Here is a 22,963-nt window from a genome sequence, read left to right as displayed (position 1 = left end):
AAGGCACTGCTACCAAATACTCAAATACTAATTGAGTGTATGTAAACTTCTGACCCACTGGGAATGTGATGAAAGAAATAAAAGCCAAAATAAATCAATCACTCTACTATTATTCTTCCATTTCACATTCTTAAAATAAAGTGATGATCCTAACTGACCTAGACAGGGAATTTTAGGATTAAATGTCAGGAATTGTGAAAAACTGTGTTTAAATGTACTTGGCTAAGGTGTATGTAAACTTCCGACTTCAACTGCATGCATGCATGCATGCATGCATGCATGCATGCATGCATGCATACATACATTACACACACACACACACACACACACACACACACTAATAGAAAACACACAGCAGGATAGAGCAAACACAGAGTGAGTAGGGCCCCATGGGCAGGGAACAGCTGGGTGCCCGCTCCAGCAAACTTTACCCTCTCCCTCCCTGGGGATGCAGTGAGGCACAGAGGGACCCAACCATGGATGACCTAGAGAACAGACACACAGAATGGAGAGAGAGCAGCTCTGAGGCTTGTCACGTTGTGTGCTGATATGAAGGGAAGTGACTGAAACACACCAAAACACACACACACAAAATAGGAACAGAGTGCTACCCATAGAATCAGGAATTGCCATTCATCAGCACTGAAGGCCAAGTCTTTCATTAGTGGCATAAAGACTGCTGGAGAGGCACAAACGCACGTACATATATATACTGAACAAAAATATAAAACGCAACATGCAACGTCAAAGATTTGACCGAGTTCATACAAGAAGTAAATTGAAATAAATTAATTAGGCCTTAATCTATGAACGTTACATGACTGGGAATACAGATATACATCTGATGGTCACAGATCATTACAAAACAGTTGGGGCTTGGATCAGAAAACCAGTCAGTGTCTGGTGTGACCACCATTTGCCTCATACAGCACGACACATCTCCTTCACATAGAGCTGGTCAGGCTGTTGATTGTGGCCTGTGGAATGTTGTCAAACTCCTCTTCAATGGCTGTGCAAATTTGCTGGAAATACCTGTCCATACCATAACCCCACCGCCACCATGGGGAACTCTGTTCACAACGCTGACATCAGCAATCCGCTCGCCCACAATGACGCCATACAAGTAGTATGTGATTGTAAAGATGTTTGTACTTACTGCTAAAGTCTCTAAAACGATGTTGGAGATGGCTTATGACAGAGAAATTAACATTCAATTCTCTGGCAACAGCTCTGGTGGACATTCCTGCAGTCAGTATACCAATTGCACACTCCCTCAAAACTTGACATCTGTGGCATTGTTTTGTGACACAAAACTGCACATTTTAGAATGGCCTTTTATTGTCCCCAGTACAAGGTGCAACTGTGTAATGATTATGCTGTTTAATCAGCTTCTTGATATGCTACACCTGTCAGGTGGATGGATTATCTTGGTAAAGGAGAAATGCCCACTAACAGGGATGTTAGCTTTTTGTCCATATTGAACATTTCTGGGATCTTTTATTTCAGCACTTTACATGTTGTGTTTATATTTTGGTTGAGTGTACATATGCATATGCACCGATGAAATGGACTTCGATGAAGTTAAATGTGGAAGACTATACCTCATCTGTTGCACAACTGAATGCGTTCAAATTCCCTTTCACATTCATACACGTTTTTCTAATAAAACCGACAAAATAATTGTGTGTCACTGCACAGTGTATATGAATGAGCAAATATGGCCATATGACAGTACAATTCTGTGGCATATGTCTCCTAGTGGTTTTTGACCATTGAATGGAGCCAAATGAAAAGGCGGGTGACAGCAGTGGGCTGACCTGAGATGTGCTGTTGTTGACGTTCTAAATGTCACCCACTAAATGCAGCTGTGACCCTCCTCTCAGACTCTCTTTCTGCTCCCTGCTGTGACAGATGACACACACACAAAATTAAACAACCAAAACCTTTGTCCCGTCACTGATCTGATACAGAACAGCTGTGCAGTGGAGAGTTCTGTTAACAGGAGACATGACTTGGTCTAGTTTTCCTAGAGTACTGGTGTGACTAGCTCTGACCACTCCCTCTTCTCCTTACTCCTCCCATTTCTAGCCCTTTTCTGAGCCAACATGGCTCCATTAATTATAATCATTTCAGAGCACATGGACATTGTTTAAAGTTAATTTTATTGGTGTACTTTGACAATAACGATGGTAAAAAAAAAATCATACAAAAGATAATGCAGACAGACATAAGGCTGACATCGAGTTTTACAAGTGGCTTCAATTCAAGGAGAAATAAAGTTCTTACAATCAGAGAAAGCTATATTAGTAATATAGTCATGTATTTATTCATCTTTCAATTTGCCTTTATACAAAAACACATTTTGGGGGTGTATAATCTGGAGTTGGTAGCAGTTGGAACATGGTTTCGCTTCCTTGTCTCATTACTATAAACATAATGGTGTTTCTGGCTGATGTAGTTCTCCCTATACCCTATTAGCAGTACTTGACTTGGACTGAAATAGATTGAGTAGTCATTTTGGGTGCCGGTACTGTTTATATTTAGGTGCAGGAGCTCCACAATACTTTTGAGCTGGTATTCTATAAGAGGAACAGGAGCTCAAGCAGGAGAACATTTGAGGTGCCAGTACTCAGCTCTGTTGATCTCCTCCCCAAGTCAAGCACTGCCTATAAGCTACACCTACACCTTACCACTTTAGACTACTGAGACTACTACATCATCTGCTTCATGACAATGGGAACTATTCCAGAATGCTGATGGGTTCTAATGCTGATGGACTAACCCTTACATTATTCCTTATCTACAATGAGTTTGGAACCAATAATGTGAGTGATTATGTAGCGCTAGATGAGGGTAAGTAGGTCCATGGCACCAGAAGGAACTCAGCGGAACCCCTTGTTCGTTAAGCATTTGTAGGGATTTAAGACCTTTAATTTCTCTTTTCAATAACACTAGACATAATAATATTTACAGAGTGGACATTTATCTTATATGCACCTTTTCCATCAATTTAAATAGATTTGCTCATAAAAAAATGTAAGCGTGTGAAAACAGTGAAATAAATTAAAGAGGTTTTTATTAAGGCTTGCCAGTCTGTCAGGGTGTCAGTGCTCATCTCTGAGACGACTAGCCTCCATGATTATCCAGTCTGCTACATGTACATCTAGACAGAATAATAACAGTGGCTAGTCATACCAGGGCGGAGCAGCACTGAGCCCTTCATTTGGACTGGCACAGAATGGATCAGATCATGGCTCTGCTCGGTCAGAGACGAGCCTGACAAGACCGGGGCGTTGCAGCACACCCTGGCTGAGCTCTGGGCTTACCACACTGACACAGGATCAGTTAGAACAACAATCTAAACCCCATTGTCTTCTGGCAGATGGCGTTATTCTAACGGGACACGCCGTTAAGACGATCGTTGAGCTATCTGACGTAAGACCAAGCCTAAACCAAGGTGTCCCCAGTCCTAATCCTCGAGAGCTGCAGCACTGTAAAGACCAACCAATGTCACTGACAAGACAGTATACTACAGTACATGTTTACTTGGTTTCCCAGGTCTAGGTCACTCACTGGTTCAAGGCAAAGGAACAGAACCAGAGGCTGCAGGCCTTGGGGTCTGGACTGGGACTTACCTTGAAGGTCTGGGGTTAACCTAGAAGTGACAGACAGCAGGGTGATTCACACCCAGGCCTCAAGTTAGCACTACTACTGGGTTGTATTCCTCTCCTCCTCCAGCAGTACTGGAAACCTTAGGGCTCGAACACTAGCCTACAAACTCAGGCTCTCTGAGCAGAGCAGAGCTTGAAAACAAACAAAACCTAATATATTTACAAACAAAAAACAACAACCTCTTGTAAATGACACCTGGGCCCCTGGCATTGACCGGCTCCACCATTTCAATCAAACACACTTGAAGAGGAAGACTTTAGAGAAACTAGCAGCTAATGTCAACAACTCTCCACTAAGCACCTCCAACGTGATTGGCCACAGTAGGTAAGTAAACACATGCTTCTAGTTGGGTGACATTAAAAAGAGGAAGGATGAACCAATAAGAGGGGTACTTCCTGTAGCTATCTACACACAGGATTGGTTCCCAGGCAGCACGTAGTGAGTGGCTCCCCCAATCGAAGGGCAAGCAGATCAGCACCATTGATTATCGATGAAGAAACAGAAGGTGCTTAGCAGGAGGAAGTGACTTTATGATTAGGAGTCTTCCTCTTCCTGTGGTTGTCACACAAAATGGCCTACGTCTACATTGCCGGTTCAGCTGATTTAACGAACATATAAAATCCAAAATTAACCTCTATATCCTAATCTCTATGCATGTCTGTAGATCCAAGTGGATTGGACAGGTATAAGCAATATGGCAGACATTCCAACTAGCATTTAAAAAAAGGTGGAGCCGTTACCATTTTGCTAATTGCTTCAGATCTAAGTGCATAGAGTTTAGGGGCAGGGGTTAATTTAGAACATCTTTCCACACAGGTTGAACTTTCAATCTCACAACCACAAGTTTCAGTGCTTCTAACACAGCCTGTCTCACAGCAAGTTTACTGAATCATCATCATCATCACCACAACAAAATCAATCAATCAATCACAGGAAGTCATCTTTAAAAGATTAAATAAATAAAAGGAGGTCCCGCCTCCATCATATCATGGGAACACAAAAAAAACTTTTTTCCCAAATGATACATCTGAAGAAAGTCAATGATTTGACAAGGCGATGTGTGTGAAATGAACTATGAGTATTTTAAAGCTATGGAGACACCAAGACATGGAGGGGCCGGTGTGTTGGAATATAGGCCTTCGAACAGAGACAACAGTAGGACCACATGTGATGTTACTTCAGTACTGTGACAAAACCAATTCACTCAAACACTGCCACACACGCTAGCACATGCACTCTACACACACACACACACGCACTCTACACACACACATACGTATGATGGGATTATAAATGTTCTACTGTAATAATGTTGTATGATGTACCGTTTTATTTTTGCCTTCATTTGTTTGGACCCCAGGAAGAGTTGCCATAGCAGCAGCTAATGGGGATCCTTAAAAACTACAAATACAAAAATACACATATCTGCACAGATGAGAAGACGAAGGGCTGGAATTGCTGGAGATATTTGGAGTGGAGAATGTACCTTAGTTTTTGAGGTCTCATGTAGCATACCACCCAAACACAAACGCCAGTATTCAGACTTTTCCCACACACAGACATACACACTGGCTAAAGATTAACCACTTGCTAATGACTTAATCTGTGTCTGCAGTTACTTTCTGACCTTTGAGCAGTGCCTAAGGGCACCGTCATCATAGTCCAGCAGGATGGGGGGGGGGGGGGGGGGGCGTTGCCACGGTGTCTAACCAACGTCAGAATGACATTACACAAAGCAGCTGCAAACACAGTGCAGTGTCTCTTTAAATAGACACCAGTGAAAATGCCTCTGCAGGCTCCATCACGAATGACCCTATAGATGAATAAACATTTCTGTTTAGGGTAAAGGGGATAGAACAGGGTCTCTAGTTTTAGACTGCCTCTCAAACATCATCCTATTCCTATACAGTGTGACACATGATTTTGGAACACACAGGCCTATAGGGAAAATAGTGTGAATTGGGTGACAGGCTTAAACTGCATGACATGATGTGAACAGTGAACATTTCAGTTCAGGAGACTCACTAAACATGTGTCTGACATCAGAAATCCCTCAAAGCAGTGAAAACAGGATGCTGACAAGCCCATGTGCATAGCTATCTCTCTCTCACATACATAGCTATCTCTCTCTCTCTCTCACACATACATAGCTATCTCTCTCTCTCTCTCACATACATAGCTATCTCTCTCTCTCTCTCACATACATAGCTATCTCTCTCTCTCTCTCACACATACATAGCTATCTCTCTCTCTCTCTCTCACATACATAGCTATCTCTCTCTCTCTCACACATACATAGCTATCTCTCTCTCTCTCACACATACATAGCTATCTCTCTCTCTCTCTCACATACATAGCTATCTCTCTCTCTCACACATACATAGCTATCTCCCTCTCTCTCTCACATACATAGCTATCTCTCTCTCACACATACATAGCTATCTCTCTCTCTCACACATACATAGCTATCTCTCTCTCTCACACATACATAGCTATCTCTCTCTCTCACACATACATAGCTATCCCTCTCTCTCACACATACATAGCTATCTCTCTCTCTCACACATACATAGCTATCTCTCTCTCTCTCACACATACATAGCTATCCCTCTCTCTCACACATACATAGCTATCCCTCTCTCTCACACATACATAGCTATCTCCCTCTCTCTCACACATACATAGCTATCCCTCTCTCTCACACATACATAGCTATCCCTCTCTCTCACACATACATAGCTATCTCCCTCTCTCTCACACATACATAGCTATCCCTCTCTCTCACACATACATAGCTATCCCTCTCTCTCACACATACAAATAGCTACCTCTCTCTCACACATACATAGCTATCCCTCTCTCTCACACATACATAGCTATCCCTCTCTCTCACACATACATAGCTATCTCCCTCTCTCTCACACATACATAGCTATCCCTCTCTCTCACACATACATAGCTATCCCTCTCTCTCACACATACATAGCTATCTCCCTCTCTCTCACACATACATAGCTATCCCTCTCTCTCACACATACATAGCTATCCCTCTCTCTCACATACATAGCTATCCCTCTCTCTCTCACATACATAGCTATCTCTCTCTCACACATTCATAGCTATCTCTCTCTCTCACACATTCATAGCTATCCCTCTCTCTCTCACACATACATAGCTATCTCTCTCTCTCACACATACATAGCTATCCCTCTCTCTCTCACACATACATAGCTATCTCTCTCTCTCACACATTCATAGCTATCCCTCTCTCTCTCACACATACATAGCTATCCCTCTCTCTCTCTCACACATACATAGCTATCTCTCTCTCTCACACATACATAGCTATCCCTCTCTCTCTCACACATTCATAGCTATCTCTCTCTCTCACACATACATAGCTATCCCTCTCTCTCACACATACATAGCTATCTCTCTCTCTCACACATACATAGCTATCCCTCTCTCTCTCACACATACATAGCTATCCCTCTCTCTCTCACACATACATAGCTATCTCTCTCTCTCTCACATACATAGCTATCCCTCTCTCTCACACATACATAGCTATCCCTCTCTCTCTCACACATACATAGCTTCCCCTCTCTCTCTCACACATACATAGCTATCTCTCTCTCTCTCACACATACATAGCTATCCCTCTCTCTCACACATACATAGCTATCTCTCTCTCTCACACATACATAGCTTCCCCTCTCTCTCTCACACATACACAGCTATCTCTCTCTCTCACGCATACATAGCTATCTCTCTCTCTCTCACACATACATAGCTATCCCTCTCTCTCTCACACATACATAGCTATCTCTCTCTCTCACACATACATAGCTATCCCTCTCTCTCACACATACATAGCTTCCCCTCTCTCTCTCACACATACATAGCTATCTCTCTCTCTCACACATACATAGCTATCCCTCTCTCTCACACATACATAGCTATCCCTCTCTCTCTCACACATACATAGCTATCTCTCTCTCACACATACATAGCTATCCCTCTCTCTCACACATACATAGCTATCCCTCTCTCTCTCACACATACATAGCTATCCCTCTCTCTCTCACACATACATAGCTATCTCTCTCTCTCACACATACATAGCTTCCCCTCTCTCTCTCACACATACATAGCTATCTCTCTCTCTCTCACACATACATAGCTATCCCTCTCTCTCACACATACATAGCTATCTCTCTCTCTCACACATACATAGCTTCCCCTCTCTCTCTCACACATACATAGCTATCTCTCTCTCTCACGCATACATAGCTATCTCTCTCTCTCTCACACATACATAGCTATCTCTCTCTCACACATACATAGCTATCTCTCTCTCTCACACATACATAGCTATCTCTCTCTCTCACACATACATAGCTATCTCTCTCTCTCACGCATACATAGCTATCTCTCTCTCTCTCACACATACATAGCTATCCCTCTCTCTCTCACACATACATAGCTATCTCTCTCTCTCACACATACATAGCTATCCCTCTCTCTCACACATACATAGCTTCCCCTCTCTCTCTCACACATACATAGCTATCTCTCTCTCTCACACATACATAGCTATCCCTCTCTCTCACACATACATAGCTATCCCTCTCTCTCTCACACATACATAGCTATCTCTCTCTCACACATACATAGCTATCCCTCTCTCTCTCACACATACATAGCTATCCCTCTCTCTCTCACACATACATAGCTATCTCTCTCTCTCACACATACATAGCTTCCCCTCTCTCTCTCACACATACATAGCTATCTCTCTCTCTCACGCATACATAGCTATCTCTCTCTCTCTCACACATACATAGCTATCCCTCTCTCTCTCACACATTCATAGCTATCCCTCTCTCTCTCACACATACATAGCTATCCCTCTCTCTCACACATTCATAGCTATCCCTCTCTCTCTCACACATACATAGCTATCCCTCTCTCTCTCACATACATAGCTATCCCCCTCTCTCTCTCTCTCTCACATACATAGCTATCCCTCTCTCTCTCTCACATACATAGCTATCCCTCTCTCTCTCACATACTTAGCTATCCCTCTCTCTCTCTCACATACATAGCTATCCCTCTCTCTCTCACACATACATAGCTATCTCTCTCTCTCACACATACATAGCTATCCCTCTCTCTCTCTCACATACATAGCTATCCCTCTCTCTCTCTCTCACATACATAGCTATCCCTCTCTCTCTCTCTCTCACACATACATAGCTATCCCTCTCTCTCTCTCACACATGCATAGCTATCCCTCTCTCTCTCTCACACACATACATAGCTATCCCCCCTCTCTCTCACACATACATAGCTTCCCCTCTCTCTCTCACACACATACATACATAGCTATCCCTCTCTCTCACACATACATAGCTATCCCTCTCTCTCACACATACATAGCTATCCCTCTCTCTCACACATACATAGCTATCCCTCTCTCTCACACACATACATAGCTATCCCTCTCTCTCTCACACATACATAGCTATCCCTCTCTCTCACACACATACATAGCTATCCCTCTCTCTCACACATACATAGCTATCCCTCTCTCTCACACACATACATAGCTATCCCTCTCTCTCTCACACATACATAGCTATCCCTCTCTCTCACACACATACATAGCTATCCCTCTCTCACTCACACTGTACTGTCAAAGATTTTCAATTTGCTAGGCTAGTATGTTTATTTAGCTAAAGGTGCGTCTACTGTGACCAGTCAGCCACTCTGCACACAAGTCAGTCTGAAGCTAATGTTATACCTTAGTCCACAGCGTCTCTCTCTCCCTCCATGTCCTACACAGAGCCAGCTGTGAGGACCTACTCTGTGTGTGTCTGTTTTTCACAGGTTTAAGAAGTCAATGAAAAATATTCAGGTCAAATATTCAAGGTGAAAATAAAATCAAAGCCGAGGGACTGTGTTAGCAGATGTGTGTACAACCTAACTCCTTCAGCCACATACACAAACTACACTACTGTCCCCTACACACCACAGCCCTATAGAGGGAACGTGTTCCTGTTTCCCTTATGGTTACAGTTGCCATCGTCTCCATGAGTGAATTAATGACTTACTGAACAAATCAATGAAAGAATGAATGCTAAAGGCCCAAAATGGTGTGGAGGGCAGGTGGAGACAGAAGAGTGGAGAAGCCCGGATGATAGAAGCGATTGATGGACCACAGCACCAAACGAGTACGGCTTTCTTCTTACATGTCACGAGGATCAATCAACACCGTTCTGCATGTCTTTTTTGCTTAAAAAAAAAACGAATCAAAGTAAATTAACTAAAAAGTCCTAAGGAGTGCTGTGACTGGTGAGATATGGCTGACGTCCATAATGACTTTGTTTCCCCGGAGGGCTGTGTGGCCCGCTGCTTCCTGGTCAGTTATAGTCTGCTATAGGGGCTAGCTTCCTGCTCAGGCTGACTGATATGTTGGTGTAGAGAGGCCTCCGGGACAATAGGGGGGAGTACCGCAGGTTGTTGAGCCCATCCAGACTCTGTCTCTCCTTAGAGCGCCTTAGAAGAGTGTACCTGGGAGGACAGAAGAAAGACAGGGGTCAGACAGAGGAGGAGAGAGGAGCCTAGACGCTGTTCCAAGGTCAGTTTGGGTCCCAGAGAAGATGAAGTAGAAGAGACCAGAAGGAAGTCATGGTAGACTATTGGGAAATACTCCAGGTTTACGACGGCTCTATTTGACGTGTTCGACTAACTGCCGACTTGTAAAAGATGTTAAGTATTTAGGAATGAGAATAGAGAGGATATGCTTGGAATGTAGCTCGCAAGCAAGTCACATGCAAAATCTTTGGAGGAGTGGAGAAATCCCTGAAAGCCACTAACTCGGACTCTTCATGTGACTGGCTCACATGGGTCGGGGCTGCATTCTTCTCACAAACACCCTTTATCCAAATCCCCAAGTATCACCGGGGATGTGTGTTAGTGTACTAGAGAGTGGCGTGTGTGTGTGTGTGTGTGTGTGTGTGTGAGAGAGAGAGACTAACCTTCCCAGGAACTGCACCTCGCCACGGTGGTGGTGTGGGATTGACATGTAACGGCCCAACTCTCCCTGCGGCCGACTGACCGTGTAGTTAGCATACTGCACCCTGTCAGACACAGTAACACTACAGAGTCACACACTCACAACGGCATGGTATAAACAATTCAAAGACACAGCACAAACTGTACAGTACATACTGTTGTCAGTGATTGTGTAAAGCTTGGGGCGCAGTAGACACATCTGCTTCAGTGGGAGCGGATTCGTGTGTGTGTGTGTGTGTGTGTGGGGGGATAACAATGCTGTATGGCAAAGACAAATGGAGGAAGAATGCCTGCTGTGTGTCCAACCAGTTCTCACAGTCTCACTACACAACAAATTTCTAAGTTGTCCCAAATGTCAAATTTAGTTTAATGTTTTGGACAGGGTTAAACATTAAGTTTAGGCACTCATTCTGAATGGTTAATGTAAAGGTTAAGGCAGTGGTATTCAAACTTTCTCTGGGGACCCACTTTTTCTCCCAATAATTTTTTGCGACCGCAACCCACCTCAAATCTAATGCACAACCTTAAAAATAAATCTGTCAATTTCGATTTTTACATCAACAAATAAAAATGCAATGAATTGAAGGTTCTCTCTTATTAAAATGAAAAGAAAACAATAAATACATTTCCTCACTAACATGTGAGAATGCTGTTCCTCGACTACAGCTTAGCATTTAACGCCATAGTACCCTCCAAACTAGTTATCAAGCCGGAGACCCTGGGTCTCGACCCCGCCCTGTGCAACTGGGTCCTGGACTTCCGGACGGGCCGCCCCCAGGTGGTGAGGGTAGGTAACAACATCTCCACCCTGCTGATCCTCAACACTGGGGTCCCACAAGGGTGTGTTGTCAGCCCTCTCCTGTACTCCCTGTTAACCTACGACTGCATGGCCATGCACGCCTCCAACTCAATCATCAAGTTTGCAGACAACACTACAGTGGTAGGCTTGATTACCAACAACGACGAGATGGCCTACAGGGAGGAGGTGAGGGCCCTTGGAGTGTGGTGTCAGGAAAATAACCTCACACTCAATGTCAACAAAACAAAGGAGATGATTGTGGACTTCAGGAAACAGCAGAGGAAGCAGCCACCTATCCACATCGACGGGACAGTAGTGGAGAGGGTAGAAATTTTTAAGTTCCTCGGCGTACAGTACACATCACAGACAAACTGAAATGGTCCAACCACACAGACAGCGTGGTGAAGAAGGTGCAGCAGCGCCTCTTCAACCTCAGGAGGCTGAAGAAATTTGGCTTGTCACCAAAAAAACAAACTTTTACAGATGCACAATCGAGAGCATCCTGTCGGGCTGTATCACCGCCTGGTACGGCAACTGCTCCGCCCATAACCGTAAGGCTCTCCAGAGGGTAGTGAGGTCTGCACAACGCATCACCGGGGGCAAACTACCTGCCCTCCAGGACACCTACACCACCCGATGTCACTAACATTGAGTGGCTGCTGCCAACATACTGACTCAACTCCAGCCACTTTAATAATGGAAAAATTGATGTAATAAATGTATAACTATCCACTTTAAACAATGCCACTTCATATAATGTTTACATACCCTACATTACTCATCTCATATGTATATACTGTACTCTATACCATCCACTGCATCTTGCCTATGCCGTTCGGCCATCACTCATTCATATATTTTTTTATGTACATATTCTTAGTCATTCCTTTACATTTGTGTGTATAAGGTAGTTGTGAAATTGTTAGGTTAGATTACTTGTTGGTTATTACTGCATTGTTGGAACTAGAAGCACAAGCATTTCACTACACTCTCATTAACATCTGCTAACCATGTGTATGTGACAAATAAAATTTGATTTGACATTGTATCTTTCTCAAAAACGTCCGTGGGGCGACGCACAATTGGCCTAGCGTTGTCCGGGTTAGTGAGGGTTTGGCCGATAGGGATGTCCTTCTCTCATCGCGCACCAGCGACTCCTGTGGCGGGCCGGGCGCAGTGCATGCTAACCAAGGTCGCCAGGTGCACGGTGTTTCCTCCGACACATTGGTGTGGCTGGCTTCCGGGTTGGATGCGCGTGTTAAGAAGCAGTGCGGCTTGGCTTGGTTGGGTTGGGTTTCGGAGACGCTCTCCTGAGCCCGTATGGGAGTTGTAGCGATGAGACAAGATAGTAATTACTAACAATTGGACACCACGAAATTGGGGAGAAAAAGGGGTAAAAAAAGACTTTGAATTACAATTGGTTAATGTTCAGGATAGGATTAAACAATGTCAACACTATCGACAACCTCGCACTGTAAACCTGTCACAGGGGACACGGTGTGTGTATGGAGGTGTGTGTTGTTTATGTTCTGTATGAGTACAGGAAGTAATAAAAGGGAGGAGTGAAGCGTGTGGGTATGGAGGGCGTTCTCCTCACCTGTTCCAAAGGTCGTCGTCTTCTCCTCCCCAGCCCCAGAATGCATTGGGAAAGCCATTGATCTTGGTGAACTGTTCCACTGTTAGACCACTGACGCCACCAAAGAACTCATTGTACGGAAGCCTAGAGGACACACACACACACACACACACACACACAGAGTTAGCATTACACACACATATATCTAAGAAATGGTTAGGAGAAACCTGGACAACTCCAACTAATGGAAAAATTGTGTATGTGTGTTAGCACGTGACAATACACACACGAGTGTCTGAAAGTTTGTGAGAGACTCACATGTAGGAGTACTTGTTGAGTTTGACAGCGAAGTGGCGAGGCATGTCTCCACAGCCATAGTAGTTCCTGTCGTTCTCCAGCATGTGGTCTACATCGTGGAACACCATACAGTCCCAGTCCAGGTCCCGCATAGCCTCCCGGAAGCCCACGTTAAACAACATGGCCCTATTGAAGGGCTCACTACCAACCTAGGAGGAGAGGGAGGAGTGGTCCGAGGGAGGGAGGAGAGAAAGAGGTTATCCAGTGAGCCACACATACCCAAGCAGTTCTGTGGTTATCCAGTGAGCCACACATACCCAAGCAGTTCTGTGGTTATCCAGTGAGCCACACATACCCAAGCAGTTCTGTGGTTATCCAGTGAGCCACACATACCCAAGCAGTTCTGTGGTTATCCAGTGAGCCACACATACCCAAGCAGTTCTGTGTTTATCCAGTGAGCCACACATACCCAAGCAGTTCTGTGTTTATCCAGTGAGCCACACATACCCAAGCAGTTCTGTGGTTATCCAGTGAGCCACACATACCCAAGCAGTTCTGTGGTTATCCAGTGAGCCACACATACCCAAGCAGTTCTGTGGATATCCAGTGAGCCACACATACCCAAGCAGTTCTGTGGTTATCCAGTGAGCCACAGATACCCAAGCAGTTCTGTGGTTATCCAGTGAGCCACACATACCCAAGCAGTTCTGTGGTTATCCAGTGAGCCACACATACCCAAGCAGTGTGTGCATGCGTGTTACCTGCTCTACAACATAGAAGGCGAACTGTAGCCTCTGTCTTTGTAGTGCTGGTATCAGGTGTCTGAGTAAGATAGGCAGGTGCTCATGGCGGTTTCGGAATGGGACCAGTATCGCCACCTATGGATAGGGAGGGGAACAACATTATTACACATCAGATAAGGCACAACCACTACAGAAGTAAGGAAGAAGGCATTTAAGTATTTCAACAGGCCTTTCAAAAATATACATTTCACACAATCAGATATGGCATCTGCTGATCATAGCACGGGGATATAGGTGGATTGAAGGTCACTCTGGAGAGGGCCAACTAAATCTTTCCCTGCTTTTGGTTTTTAGAAGAGTCATCTTCGTAACAGCAGCAGCTTTAAAGAGATTCTCCAGTACTGTTGTATACTTCTTAGCCAGTAGTTCTGAAAGAAGTGCTCACAAGCCAAAACTGATCCCAGGAAACTGCGTACTTGTGCAGAGATGTGCACCACATCATTCCTCTCTTTCTCACTCTGCTGTGTGTGCATATGGTTAGCTGTCACTCAAATGGCAAGGGGCTGAAGCTCATTGGCTAGAACTCGAATTGCTAGAGGGCTGGCCTACGTGGGGGAACTTGTATGGAAAATGGTGCAGCACAAGTTCCAGAAAAACGGTCACTTTCAAACTAGGGTTACATGGCTAAGTGAGGTAAGACTGAGTTATTCTCAGAGATGATGCATGTATGAACTACACATTGACACATCCAAAGCAGGAGGTAAAAAAAATTAAAAATAATAATAATTGCTTAAAGTTAAAGTTCCAGAACATGTCTTTAGGTTTCCTTTGAGCCTGAGTAGGGAAATGGAGATGTCAACCATCAAACCCCCTCTGTCAATCAGCTGTCTTCCTGCAGAAACAGTGTCTGGTTTACACACATCTAGCTGGAATTTAGAGTCACTGTTTGGCTGCTCTGTTTTGCGAATGTGTTTGTGTGCCTTCATTTCCTTGAGAAGAAGTTAGACATGGGAGGAATGTAGTCCTGGCTGCACACTCTTGAAGTGCAATATATTTCCAGTTCAATGTTAAAAAGACAAATAAATACATTATCCAGGGCTGATGTGTTGATCCAGATTGTACAGTACAGTGCCTCCATCAGAGTCCTATACAGGCTACATGCATGTGCAGTATGACAGTGCGTGTGATGGACTGCGCCAATCACTAACTCACCTTCCAGCGTGGGACACAGTCCCTGGGCTTCCAGTAGCCCCCCAGGGTCATGCTAGGCTCAGCATTCAACAGAACCCTCTCCACATCCTCCAGAGCCATCTCACTCATATTCACCTCCAGCCTCCCCTCTGAGTGAGTGAGTGAGTGAGTGAGAGAGAGAGTGAGTGAGAGAGGTCAACACTGAATGAACAGGACAGCACGCAACCATATATACACTCGTAAGACTAAATAAACTGACATTCAAGAACTGAGGTAACAGTCTTTCACTTAACTAGCTAGGGGAGCACAAAGCCCAGAATAGAACTCTATAGGTATAAAATACCAATCTCATTGTGAAGTGAACTTTGAAAGTAGTGCTTGAAATAAATCAAACATGTGTACCATGTGACTAGCTAATGGTTTAAGGCCAATATTCTAGAGTGTGTGTTTATGATTTTACTATCCTTGTGGGGAACAGAAGTCCTCACAAGGATAGTAAAACAAGGAAACAAGTGGGGACATTTTGCCAGTCCCCACAAGGAAAAAATATATTGTAGGCTTAGGTTTACAATAGGGTTTAGAATTAAGGGTTAGGTTTACAATAGGGTTAGGTTTAAGGTTAGGGATTTGGGGTTAAGGTTATGGAAAAGCAGATTTTTAAATGGGAAACAACCGTTTGGTCCCCACAAGGATAGCAAAACAAACGTGTGTGTGTGTGTGTGTGTGTGTACTCACTCATGGAGGGCAGTCTCTCTGGGCAAATCTGTGAGGACAAATAGGTGAAGCTGTCGGGGAGGTATGTGGTGGGCGGCACATCACTCTCACTCAGGTTGAAGTCATAGGCATAATCTGGTCCCAGACAGAAGGAGAAATCAATGGCCTAACCTAAATACATTTCCACTACTGCCAGTATGTTGCTCAGTGTTAATCGTCCGGACACACAGACTGTGTAGAAAAATGGCACACTATTCACCTTGTGCTGTGGTGAAAAGTAGTGAACTATAAAAAGGAATAGGGCGCCTAGACGCAGCCAGAGAGAACTCATTAATTATGACACCTTAGACTACTACAGTGAGCTCCAAAGGTATTGGGTTTTTGCTCTGTACTCCAGCACTTTGGATTTGAAATGATACAATGACTATGAAGTCAAAGTGCAGACTGACAGCTTTAATTTGAGGGTATATTCATCCATATCGGGGGAACTGTTTAGAAGTTACACATCTCAAAAATTGTACAGAGTCTCCCCATTTTAGGGGACCAAAAGCATTGGGACAAATTCACTTACAGTACCAGTCAAGCGTTTGGAAACACCTACTCATTCCAGGCCTTTTCTTTATTTTAATATTTTATACATTGTAGTGAAGACATCACAACTATGAACTAACACATGGAATCATGTAGTAAACAAATCAAAGTAGATTTTATATTTGAGATTCTTCAAAGTAGCCACCCTTTGCCTTGATGACAGCTTTGCACATTATTGGCCTTCTCTCAACCAGCTTCATGAGGTAGTCACCTGGAATGCATTTCAATTAACATGTGTGCCTTGTTAAAAGTTCATTTGTGGAATTTCTTTCCTTAATGTGTTTGAACCAATCAGTTGTGTTCTGGCAAGGTAGGGGTGGTGTACAGAAGACAGCCCTATTTGGTAAAAGACCAAGTCCTTTATGGCAAGAACAGCTCAAATAAGCAAAGAAAAAGTAATGATGGACTGTAAATTTAAGACATGAAGGTCAGTCAATCCGGAACTTTTAAATGTTCTTCAAGTGCAGTCGCTAAAACCATCAAGTGCTATGTTGAATCTGGCTCTCATGAGGACCGCCACAGGAAAGGAAGACCAAGAGTTACCTCTGCTGCAGAGGATAAGTTCATTAGAGAGTTACCAGCCTCAGAAATTGCAGCCCAAATAAATGCTTCAGAGTTCAAGTAACAGACACATCTCAACATCAACTGGTCAGAGGAAACTGAGTATCAGGCCTTCATGGTCGAATTGCTGTAAAGAAATCCCTACTAAAAGGACACCAATAAAAAGAGACTTGCTTGAGACGAAACACAAACAATGGATATTAGACCAGAGGAAATCTGTCCTTTGGCCTGATTAGTCCAAATTTGAGAGTTGGTGAATGGATGATCTCTGCATGTCTGCAGGTGTGATGGTGTGGGGGTGCTTTGTAGATGACACAGTCTTTATTTAGAATTCAAGGCACACTTAGCATGGCTACCACAGCACTCTACAGCGATATGCCATCCCGTCAGGTTTGCGCTTAGTGTGACTATCATTTGTTTTTCAACAGGACAATGACCCAAAACTCATCGCCAGGCTGTGTAAGGGCTATTTGACTAAGAAGAAGAGTGATGAGTGATGCATCAGATGACCTGGACTCCACAATCACCCGACCTCAACCCAATTGATATGGTTTGTGATGTGTTGGACCGCAGAGTGAAGGAAAAGCAGCCAACAAGTGCTCAGCATATGTGGGAACTACTACTACTCAAGACAGTTGGAAAAGCATTCCAGGTGAAGCTGGTTGAGTGAATACAAAGAGTGTGCACAGCTGTTATCAAGGCAAAGAGTGGCTGCTTTGAAAAATATAAAATATATTTTTACTACATGATTCCATATGTGTTTATGTCTTCACTACTATTCTGCAATGTAGAAAATAGTAAAAATACAGAAAAACCCTGGAATGAGTAGGTGTCTCCAAACATTTAACTGGTAGTGTATATGTGAATTAAAGTAGTCAATAGTTTAGTATTTGGTCCCATATTCATTACAACAAGCTTGTGACTCTACAAACTTAATGGATGCATTTGCTATTTGTCTGGGGGTTTTTAGGAGATAGAACAGCTTTAATATTGCAGATAGATTGTGGGTTCCATCAATTCAATTGTCTGCATCATTTCCAATCCCCATATATATTTGTTAGTAAATAAATATTCTCAAATCAAATTTATTTATATAGCCCTTCGTACATCAGCTGATATCTCAAAGTGCTGTACAGAAACCCAGCCTAAAACCCCAAACAGCAAGCAATGCAGGTGTAGAAGCACATTCTCCTTTATTATTTTCCCCTAACCCTACCACCCCTCCCCTAATTGGAGTAAACTTATGGACAACAACACTTAGGCTTCTACTTCTAGCTTATACATACATTTTATGGACACAGTACACTTTACAATAGTAGAGGTTGGGCCTGTTTGTTTTTAGTCCCACCCTTCAGCTCCCCCCAACCCCTCCCATTTATCTCTGAACACCATCCAGTTTTGATTTCAAATTGCCATGTCCTTTTCAACTGTGCGGTTTCACAAACGTTCTGAACTTCTATACATTTTACGGACACCGTATATTTGACATTACGGACACCGTATATTTGACATTACGGACACCGTATATTTGACATTACGGACACCGTATATTTGACATTAGTTATGTTGTTTTTTTAGCCCCACCCTTTAGCTCCCCTCAACCCCTCCCATCTATCTCTGAACACCGTACAGTTTCTATTTGGCATATATTTTTCCAACTGTGCTTAATTTTTCTATTCTCATAGTTTCTACAGATTGTACATTAAAGATAGCAAAACATTTTAAGAGAATAACTATATTATTGATCAATTGACTATAACTTTTTAAATTACCCATTTGCTGTTTGTTTTGGTTGTGTTTCAGATCATTTTGTGCCCAACAGAAATTAATGCTAAATAATGTAGTCACTTTATTGTAAAGAATATATGTTTCTAAACACTTCTACATTAATGTGGATGCTATTATGATTATGAAGAATCCTGAATGAATAATGATGAGTGAGAAAGTTAGACGCACAAATATCATACCCCCCCAAAAAATGCTAACGTCCTATGGAGTGATGCACCGATATTAAATGTTTTGGCCGATACCGATATTTCCTTGCCAAAAACCCCCAGATATAACCAATATAAAAACATTTTTACTGCCTTTTAAGCATGCCAGTACAGTTAAATAGTTAACACACACATGGGATCAGCAGTCTAAGGCACTGCATCTCAGTGGAAGAGGAGTCACTACAGTCCCTGGTTTGAATCCAGGCTGTATCACATCCGGCCGTGATTGGTAGTCCCATAGGGCGGCACACAATTGGGCTAGCGTTGTCTGGGTTTGGCCGGCATTATAAATAAGAATTTGTTCTAAACTGACTTGCCTAGTTAAGGTTACACACACACACACACACACACACACACACACACACACACACACACACACACACACACACACACACACACACACACACACACACACACACACACACACACACACACACACACACAAAAGTTATTTTGTTTATGGCATTTACGTATGTCCCCATTACCAGTAAAACAATCAAAACCTATTTCTGTCACATACTTGCTGTGCTGCTTCGTTGTTCATTTGTTCAGTCGTTTCATTCTCAACCAGGATTTCTATGGAACGCCGTTTGGGTCATGGCTACGGAACGCCGTTTGGGTCATGGCTACGGAACGCCGTTGGGGTCATGTCTACGGAACGCCGTTTGGGTCATGGCTACGGAACGCCGTTTGGGTCTTCAAGTGGCAAAAAAAATATACTATTTAACGTGTCAGGACCTGAATATGACTGCACGTCACATAATAATTTAACACATTTATTAACTTTTTACATAGTTATTACACTTTGACTACACTATCACTCGTATTTCATATGTCACAAAGATTCATCGATACGTATGGTATGATGCTGGTGAAGTTGTCTCGCGCACCTACAGTGCTGGTCATAAAAATAAGCTAGTTAGCTCATGGATGCAAACAATGCTATGTTTTTGGGGAAGAACAAAGTGACAATCAAAGCGACAAGCGAGCTAACTATATACTGTAGCTAGGTGTCATCATCTAAAACAACCCTACATTTATAAGACAGTTCTTATTTGATTAATGGTGGTTGGACCCATCTATGTGAAGCTAGCTACAATAAGGATTAGCCACAACAGTGAAACTTGCGCTTATCCTTTAAAATAAAAGTATGGCATAATTCTACTATTTGTATTCATTTGCGGCACTGTCAATGGCACTTTAATTTTTGAAGGCAAACAGCAAATTAGACTATTCTTCCTAATCCTTATTGTGGCTAGCTTCAGAACACATTTCCGGTCGAGCCTCACTAGCAAGATGAAGCTAGCTGGCTGCTTATAATGTTAGCTTTGGGCAAAAGGGTTAAGTAGCTGGCTAGCTATTTATTTTCATGAACTTAAGTTCAATTTCAATAGGCGAACAACAAGTGGCAACCTAGCTAATACTTACTCATAAGGTTTCCAAAATCATTGCTAAGAATAATGAAAATGACTGCAGTTTCTACTGGTCATTGTTTTCAGGCTGGTTGTAATGGTGCTAGCTAGGTACCAAGGCTAAAGCTAGCTACCCCAGAAGTTACGGTCGAACAAATTATGTTTTATTACCAACGCTATATTGAAAACACATCGTTCGTTGCTGGTGTTTGCAGACTTTTTGTACAGCTTTGACAGTGCTACTGTATCTTATTTTAACAGGCAAAGACCCAAACGGCATTCCATAGCATGTATGTCGTGAAGCTAATAGCAGTGACGCTATTACTGTGCAACTCCAATAGGGCAACATCTGAAAAATAGCGCACTTTGTAGTGTGTACCGGTGCTCGACCAGTCGGCGAAAGTCAACATCACCCACGACAGAGAACGGTTGATTGTAAAGGGCAATGAATTCCATTATCTTGGCTTTAATGGATTTCATCTTTGAGTTGTCTCGCTGAAATGTTCTTACTGTTTCAAATGACTGCTCGACTTGTTGACTGCTCGAGCCACACAGCAGACATTGTGGGCTAGGATAGGAATGTTGTGTTGTAAGTGTAGTGCAAAATTTTATGTGGCGTCATTACGTCATGTACCTAAGTTATATAGGTATGCACGACAGCTTTGACATTGGTTTTGCACTTTGCCGTTAAACTAGACATCAGCCGATATGGATGTTGGTACTTTTAGCTAATATCGTCCGATTCCGATATGTTCACTGATATATCATGCATCCCTACTCCTATGTTATTGTAATGGTGAGAGGTTATCATGTGTTATGGGTATGATATTGGTGTGTCTAACTGTCTCACTCATCATTTTTCACGATTCATTAAGGACTATCCGTAACCATGGTAGCATCCACAATAATGTAGAAGTGTTAAGACACATATTATTGAGAACCTGTGTTGGCAGACTTGTGCCCTAACATTAAGAACCTGTGTTAGCTGTGTCTTACCTGTCCCATTGATATTGTAACCACCTCTGACAACCTGCTCTAGAACCTGAACACCGATATTCTTCACGTTGTCCTTGATGTGAATCCCTGTGGCCTGCACCATAAACAGGTACTCATTTACTACGGAGAGAGGAGGGAGAGAGGAGGGAGAGAGGAGTGAAACGTTAGTTCATTGATACAGTCATACGGTCCTGCTCTGTCAAAATTACCTGCAATTTGGTATATTTTCTACCAAAAAAGATTGAGGAGACATTTAGAAACCACACCACTAACAGAAAGGATGAACTACTGTAAGTGAGAACTGCAATGAAGAAAACAGACACTGCTAACTCTGTCAGGGAACTGTAACATCAGTATACAATCCAACATTGAATGAGCAGTCATTTTCATAAAGGGTGTATTCAGACTGGAATGTTTATTTCAGATCATGCCTGGATGTGTTTAATATAACCACCTGCAACTAACCCAAATGAAAATAGGGGCGTCCAGTGAGGATGCACCATAAAAAGAATATCCTCCAAAGGCAAAACTCCTATATGGTACGTAAATATAAGGGCAGAACTCTCTCTCCCCCTCCTGATTTATTAAGAGAGCTAAACTTTGATGTGCGATTTTGCTTGTTGTGTCAAATTAGATCAAGCCCATTTCAAGCTTGTCAACAAAATGTATACAGTGGGGCAAATAAGTATTTAGTCAGCCACCAATTGTGCAAGTTCTCCCACTTAAAAAGATGAGGCCTGTAATTTTCATCATAGGTACACTTCAACTATGACAGACAAAATGAGAAGAAAAAAAAAATCCAGAAAATCACATTGTAGGATTTTTAAACAATTTATTTGCAAATGATGGTGGAAAATAAGTATTTGGTCACCTACAAACTAGCAAGATTTCTGGCTCTCACAGACCTGTAACAACTTCTTTAAGAGGCTCCTCTGTCCTCCACTCGTTACCTGTATTAATGGCACATGTTTGAACTTGTTATCAGTACAAAAGACACCTGTCCACAACCTCAAACAGTCACACTCCAAACTCCACTATGGCCAAGACCAAAGAGCTGTCAAAGGACACCAGAAACAAAATTGTAGACCTGCACCAGGCTGGGAAGACTGAATCTGCAATAGGTAAGCAGCTTGGTTTGAAGAAATAAATTGTGGGAGCAATTATTAGGAAATGGAAGACATACAAGACCACTGATAATCTCCCTCGATCTGGGGCTCCACGCAAGATCTCACCCCGTGGGGTCAAAATGATCACAAGAACGGTGAGCAAAAATCCCAGAACCACACGGGGAGACCTAGTGAATGACCTGCAGAGAGCTGGGACCAAAGTAACAAAGC

General features: G+C 43.0%; 1 protein-coding gene across 1 annotated transcript in view; it reads right to left on the bottom strand.

The window, feature by feature from the left end:
- Positions 1-6,505: 6,505 nt before the first annotated feature.
- Positions 6,506-22,963, bottom strand: part of b4galt5 (UDP-Gal:betaGlcNAc beta 1,4- galactosyltransferase, polypeptide 5) — a 67,945-nt gene continuing 51,487 nt past the window's right edge. Inside the window, exons 2-9 of the mRNA XM_064956509.1 lie at positions 21,627-21,746; positions 16,094-16,207; positions 15,380-15,507; positions 14,186-14,302; positions 13,446-13,633; positions 13,149-13,271; positions 10,716-10,817; positions 6,506-10,248 (exon numbers count right to left, since the gene is read on the bottom strand). Of these exons, the coding sequence (XP_064812581.1) occupies positions 10,098-10,248; positions 10,716-10,817; positions 13,149-13,271; positions 13,446-13,633; positions 14,186-14,302; positions 15,380-15,507; positions 16,094-16,207; positions 21,627-21,746 (1,043 nt within the window). The 3' untranslated portion in view covers positions 6,506-10,097. The remainder of the gene's footprint in view (positions 10,249-10,715; positions 10,818-13,148; positions 13,272-13,445; positions 13,634-14,185; positions 14,303-15,379; positions 15,508-16,093; positions 16,208-21,626; positions 21,747-22,963) is intronic.

This window comes from Oncorhynchus masou, chromosome 33 (genome assembly GCF_036934945.1).
Source record: "Oncorhynchus masou masou isolate Uvic2021 chromosome 33, UVic_Omas_1.1, whole genome shotgun sequence".
Classification (NCBI taxonomy): Eukaryota; Metazoa; Chordata; class Actinopteri; order Salmoniformes; family Salmonidae; genus Oncorhynchus; species Oncorhynchus masou.
The sequence above is the reverse complement of the archived record's forward strand: the minus strand, read 5'-3'. Positions and strand labels throughout refer to the sequence as shown.